This window comes from Ostrinia furnacalis, unplaced genomic scaffold (assembly GCF_004193835.3).
Source record: "Ostrinia furnacalis isolate ACB-3 unplaced genomic scaffold, ASM419383v2 OfSCF1734, whole genome shotgun sequence".
Taxonomy (NCBI): Eukaryota; Metazoa; Arthropoda; class Insecta; order Lepidoptera; family Crambidae; genus Ostrinia; species Ostrinia furnacalis.
Genome location: NW_021131973.1, coordinates 278,036 through 296,057, shown reverse-complemented (window position 1 = coordinate 296,057; position 18,022 = coordinate 278,036). Strand labels below are relative to the sequence as shown.

At 34.6% G+C, this 18,022-nt stretch overlaps 1 protein-coding gene across 1 annotated transcript in view; it reads right to left on the bottom strand.

The window, feature by feature from the left end:
- The window catches only part of NGR-A9 (neuropeptide receptor A9), a 74,342-nt gene extending 58,714 nt beyond the window's left edge, over positions 1-15,628 (bottom strand). The window contains exons 1-2 of the mRNA XM_028305578.1: positions 15,558-15,628; positions 3,511-3,771 (exon numbers count right to left, since the gene is read on the bottom strand). Coding sequence (XP_028161379.1) covers positions 3,511-3,765 — 255 coding nt within the window. The 5' untranslated portion in view covers positions 3,766-3,771; positions 15,558-15,628. The remainder of the gene's footprint in view (positions 1-3,510; positions 3,772-15,557) is intronic.
- Positions 15,629-18,022: the final 2,394 nt, after the last annotated feature.

Sequence of the window (18,022 nt, the reverse complement as noted above, 5' to 3'; positions counted from 1 at the left end):
TCCTTCTCAAAAAACTTTATTCTAGATCAGTTATAAAAGTATACGGGTGGAGTTAAACGGAAGAAAAGTTTCTCGTTACTTAGCAAACAAAATTAGTATCTAAAATGTCTTAAAGTTCTCGGAGAACAGATACTCTTAAGAGCAAACTCCTGTAAGAATTACTCCTAAGTGTACCTACTCAATCAGAAATCTTGGAAACTAGGAACAGGTGTTTTTATTTTTTATAAGACGATTCGAAGATTCTTTTTTATAAGCCTAACGAGCAAAAGGACCACCTGGCGGTATAAATGATTACCGCCACCCATAGAAACCCACAGCCCAGGGGGAGTTACAGGTGCGTTGCCGGCCTTTAAGATATAAGTAAGTAAGTACGCTCTCTTCTTGAAAGATTGTAAGGTCGTATCGGTTTATTATATTGTTTATCGTACCGTAACCTTCACCAGATTGTCGGTCCACCTTGTGGGAAGCCCAAACTACGTTTTCAGGTCCACGGTCACCATTTGAGAACTTTTCTGCCCCATCGGCCATCAGCTCTACGAGCAACGTGTACCTACGTCTCCCACTGCCACTTTTGTCCGTATGTATGTTTTATTACGTTCGTTAAGGGGAATGGCAATAGTTAGTCGATAATACATATCGTCTAACTATCGCCATTAGTTATAACTAGGAGCATTGTTAAGAAGTTATAATTAGAACATAATGCTTTCATCTCTGGTATTAGTTGTTGTTACGCTACTAAGGCTGAGTTGCACCACCAAACTTTGACCGTAACTATAACGATAACCGGTGATTTTTGTATGGAGTTTGACAGATTTTTGACGTTTGTTACAGTCAAAGTAAGATGGTGCAACCCAGCCTCAGTTGACTTGACACCTTGTTAACGCGGTGTTCGTTCACGCTTGTAAGTGAAGCACTAGAGCCTAGCTAGACTATTATGTTAAGGGCATATGTAAAACTATACGTTGATTAGTTAGCGCGTGTTTATTACTCTGAAACTGTAATTAACTATGAAAGCTCTAGCTAGGAGAGACTGTTAAATGTCGGAGTTGGTCGGAGTGAAGAGACTATTCAAATTCAGCGATATGCAATGTTACGAAATTAAGGTTTCAAATATTCTGGTCTTTAGAAATTATACCTAATTCTACTTATGACATCACGTGCTTTAATGGCGAAAATAGCCCAACTTTTTAGGCATCATATCGAGCTTTGAGGCTCAAGCATCGAGGATGCAGGTCTGGACCCAGGTTCAGTCCTGCATCCTGCATATTTTTTTTACAAGTAGGTAAGTTTTTCACACTCACAGCTTCGGAAAATTCAAGCAATTTTTCGCCCTAGCGACGTGCGACTGTATCGAAAATACAATATTTTCACATCTCACTGCATACAAACAGAAAGTCGACGAGCCATTGTTTGAAGTGAAATATTTTTCCATTTACGTTTGTTTTGGGGTTGTGGTTGAGTTACTGTTTTCGTGTAAAGGCGACGATACACATGCAAATAAAACAGAACAATAGTTGCATATTGCGACCTTGTTTCCAACTAAAAAGCTTTGAATATTTTTTGTGCTATTTACTAGCTTTTTTAGATGCCAATAACTAAAACAACAACAGTATCATTAATGTCATTTTGATCTGATATTTAANCGCCTTAATGCTATTGACAGAGATACGCTTGTATTTAGTTCAGGACTATCTTTACGCAAGGCGTTAATTAAAACAAATTGATAGATATCGCACACAAGAGATGGTTTACTTAGTTCATCAGACCTACCTATAATTACGCAAGGCGTTAATTAAAAAAAATATAAATATCGCACACAAGAGATAGTAATTAAATACAATGCCTTTTCTTATCCCAATAATAAAATATCATTGATCAAGTTACTTCATTTCAACTCCAAATTCCAATAATTCTAAAGCACAATTTTTTTTTAAAAGAACTTTATTCATTCTGGTCTGAAAGGACTAAAAGTGCGATCATAATATTGTTCATGTTTTCATCCTTTGTAAGCAAATACTTTTGTACTTTTTAAGCAAATAAATTATTTCTATTTCTTAAAAATTTAATTAATTTTAAATTACCTGTAAATTTAGATTTTTGGTTGCAATTGAAAAAAGTAGTTTAATTGAGTTGACAAAATAGTGACGTCACTGATTAGTATTTCCATACAAAATCTATGGGAATGTCTCATCGTCAATTGATTGGTGGTGGCAAATATCCTATTCACTGTCATTATCATACATATTAGTCCTCGCCTTTAGTGAGAACCTACGATTAAGTTCATAAATGCTGGTAACGTGTACATAAGTGGCACTTAATACATCCTTCAGTTACTGACGACAGCGTTTTGGTTACTTAGTTTTGGCAATTAAAACCGAATCAGTACCCGTTTGTACTAAGAGCCATGCGCATAAACTTGGTTTATGTTTATTAACCTCAATATTGCTTATCTCACTTTGGACCATTACGAAACAACATTTAAAACTCGATTCAAGCTCAAACAGATATTTTGTCCCTAAAGTCGGAATACCTATTATTTAAATTCAACCAAATAAAAGTTTAATCGAAGTCATTAGATATTTTATTAAGTTTTCGTAGTAATACAGCGTGAACCTAAGCTGTCTACAGATGTCTATCTCTAGATTACCAATTTACTTCAACGCTGTGTTTAAGATTTAATTATGTACGAGTACTACGAGTAGGTATGTGTTAGACTAAGAGCTAGTGAACGTCAGACCTACGTCGTTTTTAAAATCTGAAAGTTTGTCAGCGTATGCTCCCAATACAGGATATAATGTTGGTGAAATAATTGGTGAAGTTTGGGTCATCGTGGCTTTGGCAGCTACCCTAAAAAAACTGTCTGGCAAGGATTTGGAACTGTCAAAACTGTCTGGCTGATGGGGAAACTACTTATAATATTGCCCTAAAACTACGTCTATTACTACTAAAACACGATATGGCGGGACTTATGGCCGTTTTCACCATCAATCCTTAATTTTTAAGTGACCCCTATGGTAACAAATAGCAGGCATTTTGTTTTCATAGAGGACACTTAAAAATTAGGGATTGATGGTGAAAACGGCCATAAGTTAAACTTCTATTAGGTACCTACTACAATTATACATTTTCATCAATAATGAGTCTATTACTAGCCGATATGTTGTCTAAAATATTGTTATATTGGAAGGGCAAGCTATACTATTAGGATGTCAATATGTGTACTGAAAAGGGCCTGTACAAAAATAATTTGAAAAATTATGGTATAACGCAAATATAATGTAACTAGCTTTCCGCCCTTTTTCTGCCACAGAAAAACTATATCGCGCGCGTCCCTGTTTGAAAAACCGGTATAAAAACTATCCTATGTCCTTTCCCGGGACTCAAACTATCTCTATGCCAAATTTCATCAAAATCGGTTCATGGTTTAGGCGTGAAAGCAAGACAGACAGACAGACAGAGTTACTTTCGCATTTATAATATTAGTATAGAGTATAGATTACTAAAACTCACCAGATTCAACAAGTAGACGTTTGTGATCGTCCTCATCCTCCGATTGCTGGCCAAAGTGGCTATCACCAAGCAGTTGCCACATATCGACAGCATGAATATCAGGAAGTACGGCGGCAGTATGAACCGCCACTCGTACGCGTTGTTCACAACCCTGACCGTGGTGTTTCTGATCGCCACCACCGTGGGGATGGTGGTGGTATCACGCATGCGGAGCAAGGAGGTGTTGTAAATCGCCGTCATGTTGGATCCATCCATTTTTACCTGAAAAGAAAAGAAACGTTACAAAAATAATGTTCGACAGCCATTATAAAGACGTAGACGTTAATTAAGCACTACATAATTTGCACTTGAACGCAGATTAGTTTTAACGTTATGTTTGTTTAAAACGGTAATTTATCTTGAGTAACAGTGAGTAATTACTTAGAAGCGCTAAGCTTTTTTCCACATCTAAATCTTTTTACCTTTGAAAAATTAGAGCCGATTTTTCAATAGACAAAAGATGAATCGAAGCTGCAAAAAATATCTAGAGAAACAAAAGAAATTCGTTTTCTAAAAAAATAAAATAAATGGTCAGTTGAATATTTGAAAAGGAGTTTTTTATCTAACCGAACGAAATCTTGTTAGTGAACATCTCGTATGCAAACTTTTTTTCCTAAATCTTTGGTTTAATTCTCTTTTCAGCCAGTCCCGATCAAATAACCGATAAAAAATTGACGAAGGTTTTATCGTTAACATTTTTAATAATTCAGGCGGCGTTTCATTATCATTTAATCAAAATGATAATACTGAAGATTATAACAGCTCTTAACAACCTACATAGAATTTAATAACTTTGAAGTTGTCGGCTACAGTTCGGTTAATTAAACTAAGTTCTTTGTTAATTTAAACACAAGTACTAAACATGCTACAACCAAATATTACAACGAAAAGTATCTTTGAAATAAACTCTAATTTAATTTAATTTTGAGATTAGTATTAAAAAATATTTTAGTTTAAGTACCTACACAATGTTGATTTACACGTTTCTTTTACAATGTAAAATCTATTATTAAAATTCAATGATATTGGTTCAGCAGTTTAGGCGTGAAAAAGTAAAAGTCCTCGTATGAAAGATGATGATACATCTTTGATAAAAAAAAAACGTCGGATTTACTCTAAAAGCCTTAGCTAGACTGTAGGCATAATGCATAATGTGACATGGCGTCAATTTCGTTGCCACCACTTCCCTTTCATAATAATGTGTTACATTTTTATATCTTAAAAATATACAGGGTGGAATTTTGTAATGCCACCGGGAGAAAAAGTCTACTCGTAATACTGTACATAGAAAATGTTACTCAAAGAAAACATTCTTTTATTTTTTAAAGAAAGAGAACTAACTGCATTCAAATATTTTTTTTTAATTCACCACCATACAATTTTCTGTGAACAATTAAAATAATTTAAGATTTCATGGTTTTCCTTTCATTTGATTTATCAAGTTTGTAAGAGAGATTTCATCCTTATACTTAACCCTAACGATCGATGCAATAAAAATACAAGGTGTAATTTTTAACAAATAGTTGGTTCGATTCCCGGGTTTGGCAAGCAAATTTTCAGAAATCTTTGAATGCAGTTTTAGTTCTTTTCCTAAATTAAGAATAATGTTTCCTTTGAGTAAAATTTTCTATTTACAGTATTCAAAGTACTTTCCCTCCAGGTGGCATTAAAAAATTCCACTCTGTATTATAAAAATGTAACACTCACTCCCGCCCTTTCGCATACAACCTGGATTAGACTCTACGTGCTAAATTTTTTAAATATGTGTTATTGCTGTGCCTAGTAAACCGAAGTTACGAAATTGACCTATATCGGAAATTGAACCCGTACTACACAAAATACAATTACTTGCCACTAATATAGCTGTTCGTCTGCCAGGAAAAGGTCATTCATTAAGGGCTTGTTCCGACGGAGACATCCTGTTTTTTGAAAGATCCCGTTTAGTACACGTGTATAAATTAACGTTCACACGAACACCCCGTTTGCAGTGTCCTGCAAAAAACCTATCCATTATTTGTATAGATCGTTTCATCCACGAAGACGCGCCCAACCATTCTTCCGCTAATGTTTGAGTATTATCGGTACATGCTAAATCATCCATGAGTGCACACGCACACTACAATAATGACGCTAGGATTGCTCGGATCATACTCCCCGCACCCCGCGTTTCCCTCGACCAAGAAATTGGTGGGGCGCGTCTTCTTGGAGGAAACGAACTATAATTCGAATATAAAACACACATAATGTGTGTTCATACGACAACCCAGTTTTGTGAGCTCCTGCATTGCGTGGAAACAAGCCCTAATACGAAATCGTCATTGCCAATAATAGATAACGTTCCAAACTAATCATCATCATCATCATCATCATCATCTCAGCCATAGGACGCTGCTGAACATAGGCCTCCCCCAATGCTTTCCGTATTGCCCGGATATTAGCGGCCTGCGTCCAGCGCCTTCCTGTTACCTTTATGATGTCGTCGGTCCACCTTGTGGGTAGACGTCCCACGCAACGTTTTCTGGTACGCGACCTCTACTCCAGAACCTATCAGATCAGATTCAGATCCAAACTAATAGTAAACATCAATCAAGTGTCTAAATAAACATTGATTTCACTAGAATTAGTGCTAAATTTAATTCTGTGTTGGGAATGAAGCCTACACAATCCCAAATAAACGATTAGTAACGTAATCCACCACAGTTAAATGTCAAATTGGGTTTTATGAGCAGGAAACGATTAATTTAATCCTTTGACCTTTCTAAATCCGGACTAAGCTAAAATGTTGCAATGTTAGGAGGTTTTACTGTTGATGAACACGAAACTTAATTGAGAACCAACTACCTGGGTTCGATTCCCACCTTAGGCAGTTCGATTTTGCAATTTCTTTATAATTGATTCAACAGCCAAGTGACCTACATATATCATGTTTGTTACTATTTCACACAAATACTGAACGGATTTTGATAAAATATTTTTGGTACTATTGTTTATAGAATCTGCATTGGAATATTCTTTGTTTAGTACATCAGAATAAAAAAATACAGGCTAAAATTTCTAAATATCTGTTACAAACAGGATTTCACGCGGGCGAAGTCACAGGCAAAAGTAACTACTATCGTAATAAAAAAAGCTATAAAAAGCACATAAACATTATCAAAAACTTCCTGAACACTATGAGGTAACAGTACAAAAGATTTCCTTATCCGTGAAATTGAAATCGATTCCAATAACGTTTATGCTTCTCTTTCGAAGTTATACAAAAGAATTTGGCCCTTTCTAATAAAAATGTTTTACTACCTCATACAGGTACATTTGGTACTTACAACAACAATAGAAAGTATCGACTATGAGTCCCAACTTTGCTAGTAGTAGGAGTTAAAGGAGACCTGTAAATTTTATTCTACTAATAATATAAACGTCAGTGTATATCAGAACCCGAATGATGGAACTAAGGATTAACTAACTACTAAACATAATGCAGATAAAAAATAAATAATTCACGCAATTTAAATTTCAACAAACAGATTTGGATAAAAACAAGGTTTTGCTCATCACGAAATAAGCCAGGCATCTGATTCTAGTGTCCAAAGATGAGCTAAGTCCTTTTGTAACGAACAAAAGAACTCAATTCTAAAGGCTTGTTAATTACTTACCACAAAATAAAAGCTGTTTTATAAGGATTTAGATTAATTATTCCTTAGCAGTCCTAAATTTAGGTATGATTTTGCCTTTTAGAGTTTCAAAAGTGTCTTGGTATTAAAGTCACGTTGGCGCAAACCTCAAGCACGCATTATGAAAGCGGCTTCAAGAATTTTAATAAAAACCCTCGCAAGCTTTCGCTTAGTTAAATTATTAAGTACATTGACACAACAGATTACATGTCTTTCTTCGAAGCTCTTAATAAGGAAATTTTGAAATGGAAAAATTGTTTCCTCCTGGCCAATTTGCATTGATGAAACCAACGTTGGGTTTCAGCGCAATAGATACAATTGATCATTTTGACTAATTTTCCCAATACATATTATGCATAGCTCAGCGATCAGAGCAGTGATCCGGCAAGCAAAAGACCGTCTTGGCTTTATAAAATCACATTACGCATCATAATACGAGATGCAATAATAAATTCAGATGACAAAACAACAGATCACATTTTTTTCTTGCCAAATCGTAACTATTAGGTACACACGCCCACACTGTTAACTATCCATTTCCGTTTTTGCAAATGGCGATTATTTGCGATAGAACGAGATGACATGACTTTCAATGGGCAGTTAACACTGTTGGCTATAGTACATAAGGTGCTGTTTAATATGCCATTTTCTGGATTAATATAGTAACTCCACATAACATACTAATAACTCTCTCCCTGACTTCCCACTGTCGCATATTTAGAGGCGATATTCGATCGTTAATTATCGCCTTTGTTCATCAATAATTAATTTAGGCCAGTAGAATTAAACACAAAAATTGATTAAATCGGAAATAATTCCTACAAAAGATTTTTTTGCTTTAATGGCTTCATTGGTTGCCCATTAAGACTCTCCTAAGTTTTCGACTTCGACAAAGTTGTGCTTAAGTGGTGGGGGCCCCCGAAAGAGGCATTTTTTCGGTTTTCCGGTTATACCGCGTAAAGGACTTACCATATCAAAAAGTGGTCTTCATGACGGTTGAAGGGCACTTAGTCCTGCATTGAATAAGACCAAATTCATTTGTTTTGGACAAACCGTTCTCGCGCTAAAGTTCGGCAAAGTAGAAAATATACGTATAATTAATGACCCTCTCCACGTCCAATGGTTTATTACCCACAGGCTTCCAAGTCTTGAAAAGGGCCACCTATAATTAGTGTTTTAGGGATGCGTGATTTGATGCAGAGGAAATCAATATTTAATTATGAAGCACTAATTTGGTCGGTAAATTAAATAAATAGCTTTTTCTAACAAATGGAAATGACGCATTATAAGACAAGTTATACCTACTAGCTTTTGCCCGCGGTTACGCCCACGTGAAATTAGTTTGTCACAGAGCATTACAATTCATAGCCTATATGTTCTTTAATATCTTTATTAGGCAATAAACAATAATTTTATATATTTACATAAGCTTAAAATTACTTAAAAACTATATGTTATTATCTCTCTCTAGCAACCGTGTATCGTAATCTAAAGAAAATAAATTATATTATGAACTTTTATAAGCGATCGGTCATTTAATAAGGGTAAAACAATTTTTGTTGTAGAGTCGATAAAACATCTCAATCATTTTCGTTACAAAATCACTCTTACTAGAACCACACAAGACCCCACAATTCTTAGCTTGATATACCCTAACCCATATCGTTTGAGGTCTTTATCCCGAATCATAATACATTTTTGATGCCGGTCGACTTCAATAAACTTCAGTATTCGTACTAGTACGTCGACTTTTGGCCTTCGAATTATGTAATGTGTAATGTGACGGCAATAAAATCAAATTACTTCGTGACTTCATGAACCCTTTGGTAACTGGTGGTGCTATTTACGTTTCTACCGCTTTATGATTTAGTAAATAGCATAGCGTTTTTAACCTTCCTATACCCGCGCGTTGGTCTCTCAGACCGACGAATTAATAATTCGAAGTTTTTTAAAAAAAGTATTAACTCTAGGACTTTGCGGTTTTTAGTAGCTTCATGATTTGTGGCCTACCATTGTTTAGTGTTGGGCGATCGCTGCTGCCAAGTGTACGTGTGTCACTTTTTGCTGTTATTCGGTCTGTGAGACCGACGCGGGTATACGTGTTTCTACTTCAGGTATGTTACAATTGTTTCATTTTACAATATTACTCAATAAAATGTATTGTCATATTTTAGTGGCGTCTCATACCAATTAAGTATTACTGTATTTTATTATTATTAATTTGTTTTAGCCATTTTTGGCGTCATAATGAACGAAGAAAGGATAAGGGCGCTGTTAGAATGTGAAGATTCGGACTCCAACTATGATGACCAGGGTGACAGTGATGAGGTGGTGGATGATTTAGAAGTGAAGGAGAACAACACCGATTCTGAGCAGAAGGGTGATTTGTCAGATGCAAAAAGTATTTTTGTCATTATAAGAGCATGCAGTTATGGTATGTTCCGGTTATTATTCCACTGAAACCACTAGTGATAAATACTGTTTTGTTCTTTTATATTACTAAGGATAGTAATATTTTAGGCTTCAAAAGAAAAAAAAGTTTATTTTTGTTATTAAAATTTAGACTGATGTAAAATTTTGTTTAAATTTTAAGTCTCATTTAAAGGCTGATTAAATCAAAATATCTATAAAATAAAGAATTTGTTTTAATTTTTTTATGCAATTATAACCTTAACGTATAATTTAAAGCAAATTATAGTACAATACAGTACACAATTATACTATAAAACACGAGCTCAACTTTCGGTCTGAGAGACCGTGCGCGGGTATATGTGTAATACTTTTTGGCGCGGGTATACGAAGGTTAAGTATTGCTAATTAATTTCATTGAAAGGAAGCGGAATTAATATCTTACAGTTTGAAAATCTTCAGGTAATTTTGTGGTAAGAAAGTTATGAGTCAAAAGATATTTTATTGAATAAAATGAACGTTTACAATGAACATAGAAGCTTGCCTTTTCATATTTCCTTTATACTGGAAGTTTCGCTAGGCAAGTGGAATAGATAAGCTAATATAAATCGCTTCTAGACGTTGAATCTCCGCGTCAAGATTCTGTCTTGTAAAATGTCTGTCTTCTGTTGAAAAAAAAACTGTTTATTTCCTCTTACAAATGAGGCAACTAATAGTGGCAGATTGGCAAAAGGTAGTTATTTTTTTGTAGATTTTAAGGTTTATGTTGAATCAAATTATGTTTTATCTGAGCAGCAAAAGGTCCTAGAAACACGGCAATTATAAAAATACTAGCGGCCTCCCGCGACTTCGTACGCTTGGATCCCATTTTACCCCCTTAGGGGTGGAGTTTCGTAAAATCTTCACGTCATAACATCTACCTGCATGCCAAATTTCAGTCCGATCCGTCCAGTGGTTTGGGCTGTGCGTTGATAGATCACTATGTCAGTCAGTCAGTCAGTCAGTCAGTCACTTATTTTACACTTTGTAGGTTGTACCAGGTAGTAACCCTTCAAGCAATTTAGTGATTGTTATCGATTGGAATTGTATGTATAATTACAGCTCAAGCCTATCATATCCTATAATTATTAGAAACAATAACGATTGGGCTTTAACTAATCATTATCTATTTCAGGTATGAACTTCACCCTTGACCTTCATACAAATATGCGTGTCTATCGATCAGCAACAAATAGAACATCATTCAAAGGTACAAACCCGACCTAGATTCTGTAGGGACTTCTATCACTTAGGCCTCACCTTTTACCTATCTGACTTTTGGCTTTCAGCAGGTTTACAATAGCCTAACTTCATGATTGACATTTCTATATTATGATATTAAACATTTTTTATGAACATTAAAAACGATAGCCTTGAACAAAGATGTACAAAAAACTACCTGGACTCTATAGATCAAACATTTCAATCGTCATCTCATCGAGTTGAGTATAAGATTGGCTTGAGTTTCATTACCTTCATTATTTACCGGTACAATGTAACCACCTCACTAATAAAACATACACGTTACTTACTTACTCGTTGAACAGCGTTTTAAAGTGACGTTTAGTATGGAAATGTCATTTTAAAACAGTTTTCAACAAGTGTGTAACTTTTTGTTAGTAAGGGAGTAATTACATATTACCAGTCTTTAGGTCAATTGATAATCATCAATCATCAATTGATACGGTCTCGGAGCTACGTGCTACATTAGAGACACAACATACGTGTAGATATATTAGTTTCACTCGTATTTTCGTGTAGTCAAACAACGTCGAAAACCCAAACAAATAATTGGGCTTAACGATGTGGATTTAACGATACGTGTTAATTACTATACTAATTAACTGTTATTAGTGATTAAGTTGTTTGGCTGAAACTTAGCGAAATACCAATCTATCGCGATTAGCTATAAAGTAACTTTAGCAATAAATCTAACTTAATGTTGCATTAACCAACATTTGAAGGTTAAGCTTACTTCATTTAGAAAATGTAAAGTACAGCGAAAAATAAATGTGTAAAGTTGTTCGAAAAGTTGGTAAACGTTACGCAACATCGGATTTATTTTCGGAAAGAAAACGTTACGCAGGCAAATTTAGTACCTTTCGTTTTAAATTCAACCTTGGCTATTATTATGTACCTACTAAGACATATTTTATTCTGTAGCTCTACCTAAATAAACACATAAATTAGAAAAATATTAAATTAAAATTTAGTCTTACTATAATTACCGTTTCTAATTCAGTAAAAGTTCTGCTTAAGTTTAAGGTTTGAATTGATGATGAAGTATTTTCTTTTAAAAATTTACCAACTCGTTGAAATGACGACTGTAAACTAAGGATGGGTTGCACCATCTTACTTTAACTTTGACAAACGTCAAAGATCTGTCAAAGTCCATACAAAAAGCACCAGTTATCGTTATAGTTACCGTTAACGTTTAGTGGTGCAACTCAGCCTAAGTACTTAGCTATCTTCAAAACTTAAGTTTTATGGCGTACATTCAGTTTTAATTAAAGTTTTACTAGAATTTCAGCAGTAAGTACGAGATGTTGGAATAAACTCTACAACAAAATTGCTTCTTCATTTAAGCATTCCCAGTTCGCAATGTTTTTATCGCTCAGTATTTTTCTTCTTGTCTTGTCGACAACAAACCTATACAGTGTCAGTCCAAAACTCCGCTAAAAGAGTGGCGTTGTCAGTAGCATTCGTTTAATCATAGCTTGGTTATACTGATTTAATAAAAAATCACAGTCGTTTGATTTATAGTAGATTCATAGTGGATTTATAGTAGATTATAATTTATTAGTCATTATTTGATTTGTGTCCTTTTGTGAAAAATATTTTTCAAAATATTATTGTATCACAACTCCTGCAGTTTTATTTAATAGAACGATCTTAACACAAAAGGTAACTAACTGAGCTTAAATTTCTAAAAAATGTATTTTTATTCTGACCGTACATAAAAATCTTATATTTTTTATGTGGTTTTAAAATAGGTTGAGCTAGGAATTTTTTTGGGTTGAATAAGGAACATAAAATTAAAAATTTGTTGTGGGTAGAGTAAGGAACAAAATCGGGTTGAGTAAGGAAAAAATAATGAGTGGGTTGAGTTGTTGTGGGTCGAATACGGAATAACCCCATTTAATCTTCCTGCGAGCAGTTGTTTGGGCACGTATGGCGCAGTATTGATCCTGTAGTGTTTAAATATTATCTCACTACATAAAATAGCTTATTTCTTAATTTCATTTACTTCTTAGAGGCGAGAAACTGGCATACTGCCAGTGCACTAACAAAATTACGTCGCGGACGGCAAAGATCTGGTTCTGCCAGCGAAATTTATTTATTAATTCTTGTCAATTATATTTTAAAAACGCTTGGATATTTTTATTTCATTATTTTAGAAAGAACAGCCAATCGCACATAACACTCTACGTTCACTCTACAGTCGATGAAGCACTGTTGTCATGCCCTGAGTGCCCGAGCAACTGCACTCTCCTGAGGGATTTAATGAATGCTGCTGACAACGCCACTCTTGTAGCGGAGTTTTGGGCTGACACTGTGTAGGTTTGTTGTCGACACGATAAGTAGAAGACTACATTTTTATGGAAAAAGAGCCTCATTAACTTTGTAAGTTGACACTTTTGAAACTTGATCTGATGTCGTTACCACATTTAAAAGAAAATTAAAACATAGAAATACCAAACGCTTATTTTTTTAATCTTGTTAATTTTACACTAAGTTACATTCAATCCTAATCAATCATAACGAATCCTAGAAAAAAATAAGTTTTTACTTATTCAATTACCAGTGATATAATTGTCTTTTATTATCCACTCACATACCTAGTAATCAAAAAGCAATAGAAATCTCTATCAAGTCCTAATGATTATTCCAACAATACGACAAAGGAAACTGTACTAATTGCTTTGATCATTAGAGCGACAGTCCGCTGGCGAAGTAGTGCCAAATCCCATAAGCTTGTAGCACAAATCCTACAAGACATTTGGGGAGAGAAGTGTCTAAGCGAGAGCTGTCAAATCGTATGAAACTAACTTCTTTGCGTCACACTTATGACAGGTCGCCTACGCCTTACGACTATACTACGATTCTGAAACGTCAAATGGCAAAAATAAAAACCTAAAAACCCAAATTGTAAATTTTAAATAACTTGAATAAATCTGAGAATTAAAATAATTCTTATTTATTGTTTAATTTGTAATTAATCTATCTATTTATAAAAGCGAAAGGTCACTGATTGACTAACTGACTGACTCACTCATCACGAAATCTCAGAAACTACAAGTGCTAGGAGTCTAAAATTTTGCATGGGGGTTCCTTTTAGAACTGAGGTGCTACACTAAGAACGAATTTTACGAAACTCTACCCCAAAGGGTAAAACGGGATCCACGCATAAAGTATTGATTTCACTGCCAGCCTTTCTTACAGCTCTAAGCCTTCAAGACACGCATGAACAAGCATCTTCAAGGCTAGCTCACTTTTTAGATCGCAACTGCACCCCCTGAGTGAAATTTATATCTAGAGCAAGCTCATAAAAAACAAACAAATTTTGTCCATATTACTTAACAAAATCTCCGATACATTGTAAAATAAAATTGTAATTGTCGAAAGCTCATAAAAAGTATGTCAAACAACTGATTAGTACTGTCAGCCATCTAAAACTCCCCACACATTCTCTTGTATCGTGAAATATTCACACACGTCAATTTGAGTTTTAATGTGTTCTTAACTTCTTAACAATATATTTGAGACACTCAAAATTACTTGTCAGAAGAAGACTGAGGTGTCAACTGAAGAATTTTAAGTAGGTACGAACTTTATCTTTCACAACAATTACCTGAAGATTAAATTTTGCTCCGAAAATTAAATTGCCTATTAAAAGTTCCTATCGTCACTTCAATGGCAAGAATCAAATTAGAACTCTTTCGCTATCAGTAATGAATTTTATGTTAATTCAAAATAACCTGTAAATAAAAATAACTCAACAAAAATACCTAGCTAAGCGCATAATGGTTTTTAACACTCGCGTAAGTACTCGGTAAGTTATTTCAAATATACGTCGAACTCTAATTTATAAAAGAGGGATAGTAATATCATAATGGAAAAATTAGTGCGCTACCTACTCGCACTGAGGCTAGCCTAAATTAAAATAAATTGTTTTAGGTCTGCGATAATATTTGTCAGCAAAAAATTATCGTCGTAACTCACAGAAGTGCGTATGCAGTCTCTAATTTTAAAATCTAGATAACAGTAGCAGATCTGGCTGACTGAACTCTTTTTTTCTTATTTAATGTAGAAATATACGTCTGGATCACCAAAAAATTCACCTTTTCACTAAACTTTTCGTTTTAATAACTCAGATTTTAAAAGTAAATAAAATAGGCATACCAATTAGGTACATTAAGATACATAATTAAGTTCATTAAATAAATTTAAAAATGTGTTGCGGATAATTTTTTCCGGCTGTAAATTATAACCATTTTCTTACACTTTTGACCAACTTCCATGACTTACTATTTGTTGAAACTTTCCCCGCAGAACATAGAACAAAAGTTTTATATTTTATTTCCTAGAAAAGGTAAGTGTATGTATTTTACTTCTACTACTATTTACAAGGTCCTGATATTTATTTCTGTTACAATTTTTATTGAAATTCTCCCCAATGTCTTGTAGCATTTCAATAATTTCGTAAGTTGAGAGAATTTAGGAAACAGTTTTGCTTTCACGTTGTATTATAAGTTTGGATTTAAAATTCTACTAGAAAACGGATTGAAGTAGGTAACCTGAATTTAAGAAAAGTCTGTACCTACTTCTTACTTCCAAAATAAATAAATAAACTCAGAAAGTTAGTAAATTTTAACAGTAAGTACTTACTTAGTTAAAAACTTTTGAACTCAAACACATTACTTAAACTTAACACCGAATTACACACACATTTAACCACTAACTACACAGTTTCTTAGCACTTAATCCACTTAAATTATAACTACACTTAATAAAGTACACTGACACTTTGAAAAGTTCGCGAAACTTGCCGAAGTTTGTACGACAAAGCCCACCTAGCGTTCGAAGAGCGGCGATAATACTGAATGGAGTTGGGTTCGGGATCCATTGCGCATGCCTTTGGGAATAATCATCCGAATGGCTAAGAGAATTGTATGAAATGTATGATGGAGTATGAAGAGGTGTGATTGCGGGAAGTGTGTGCACGTAAATACTTCTAATTATGCCGATAAATTAGCAAACTTTGTCAGTGAATGACGAAAGTAAGTGAGTTTCTTGCGTTGCTTCTTTTCAGTACCTACTGGCCCACATATTGTGCGAGAGAAGTGGTAGGGTTAAGTTATACTGTCACGTATAAAAGTGCTTTAAATATTTGCTATTTGGATAAAATAAATATTTTAGTCTGAATTAATGAAATATTTTCTTCCAAATAAGGGCCTCCGTTTTATGTTTAAAAGATACCATAAAGGGCTCTTTTGTGACCAACTAGAGCTTGCAGATAATAATGCTCAGAAGGCGCCGAAACAAACTCAGTCACCATTAGTTGAATTAAAAAGTTTAGCACAAAAGTTAGGTGCATCAATTGAAATGACTTAAGATCCTATGTCCCCTAGATGTGGCAGAGGGCGTCCGTATTCATTCAATTCATTTGAAATGCAGACTAAAATCTACCAATTTATAGTTTTTAAATAAAAAGTTTATTGATTGACAAATTTTTTTAAGGGTAATTAATACAAAAAAACCTACTCAACTTTCGTAAAACACATTAATACTCCCATTAAATCGAGGTAAGAAAATAAAAAGTCAATCTTTTTCATTGATTGCTTTAGTGATCTAGTGGAAACGCGAGACTCTATCTTAGATGGATCATACGATACTTAGGTAATGTAAGTTAAAGATTTATCTGTGTTACGAAGTTACAGGCAATATTGGCATAATAGCGTTCATAACCGAGACCCAATTTTGTTTCTTATAAATGAACAGTTGTGATCGCTTCCAAGTAATTCGCTAATCGCTTTCAAACATCCCATTTAAAGGGAAAATTGGCAATGGATTAGTCTAAAGACGCGCCAATATTTCTCAGAATTTTGCTAGTAATTACGCCTTGAATTTAACTAAATGTCCATGCTCGTGTAAGCTTAGTATTATCTAAATACACGCGGATTTAGTTATACCGGCTAAAGGCCATAGCTGACTTATCAACTCGGAAAGGGATCAACAACGTATCTTATTTCGCGAGCTGTCATCGCCAATCGCGCGCTGTCAACCGCGAGGAGAAGCGTTTACGTTACGGTGCGGATAAGCGTGCGTTGCAGTATGGAGTTCATACAAAGAATACTGACCGCCTCGAGTTGATATGGTTACGATCTCTTTCCAGGTCGATAAGTGTGCGATGTCCTTAATCCACCTACTTCCATTGGTAGACAAAATTCCTAGAACCAGATTAGAAAAAGGTACCTACGCTAAATAAACAACATTACAATTACATAACTGTTAAAAACTACAGAAAATATAGAGAAGTCAATCCGACTACTAATTAATTTACTAAGCAGCAGTCAACAAAGATTTTATTTTTTACTAGCGACCCGCCCCTGCTTCGCACAGGTACAATTTATTACAGGTACCTAAAAACCTTCCTCTTGAATCACTCTACGAGTATCTATTTAAAAAATAGCCCAGTGCGTGTCATGCCACGCGCAGTGTAGGGTTCCGTAGTTGTCCGTTGTTAACACAATATATTTCAGAAGCAAGTAATTACTTTATCTAAAGTCACTTTTAATATTTTCTTCTAAGGAATTTTTACTAGTTAAGAAATTTTATAATACATGAAGTAAAACTAATGAGTCTTCGAGGCGCAATTTGTTTTGTGTCTAATAATGTGCCAAAACTTGGAGGAAGCCTATGTTCAGCTGTGGACGTCCTGTGGCTGAAATGATAAAGATTATATGTGCCAAAACGTGTAACTGATTATTTTTATAGATAAAAGACGTTTAACAATTGATAATATCTCAGACTTTGTATAACTTGAAACGGATCTCGTTAAGACTTTGGTAAGTTTTGATACAATTTGAATCTGTAAGCCTGGTGTCCTTCCGTCGCTCCAAATCATTGTTTAAAAGGAGGCTAAGATGAGACTAACGAAAAGGATTAGCAATCGATCGAGAATTCGATACTATGCGAGCAATTTAGATTATTTTCACTCGACATTAAACTTTCCATGGAAAAAAGCATTGAGGGAGGCCTATGTTCAGCAGTGGACGTCATGTGGCTAAGATGATGATGATGAATAAAATTTATTTTTTTCTTTTTGAATCTGTGCCAATGCGTTTTTATCC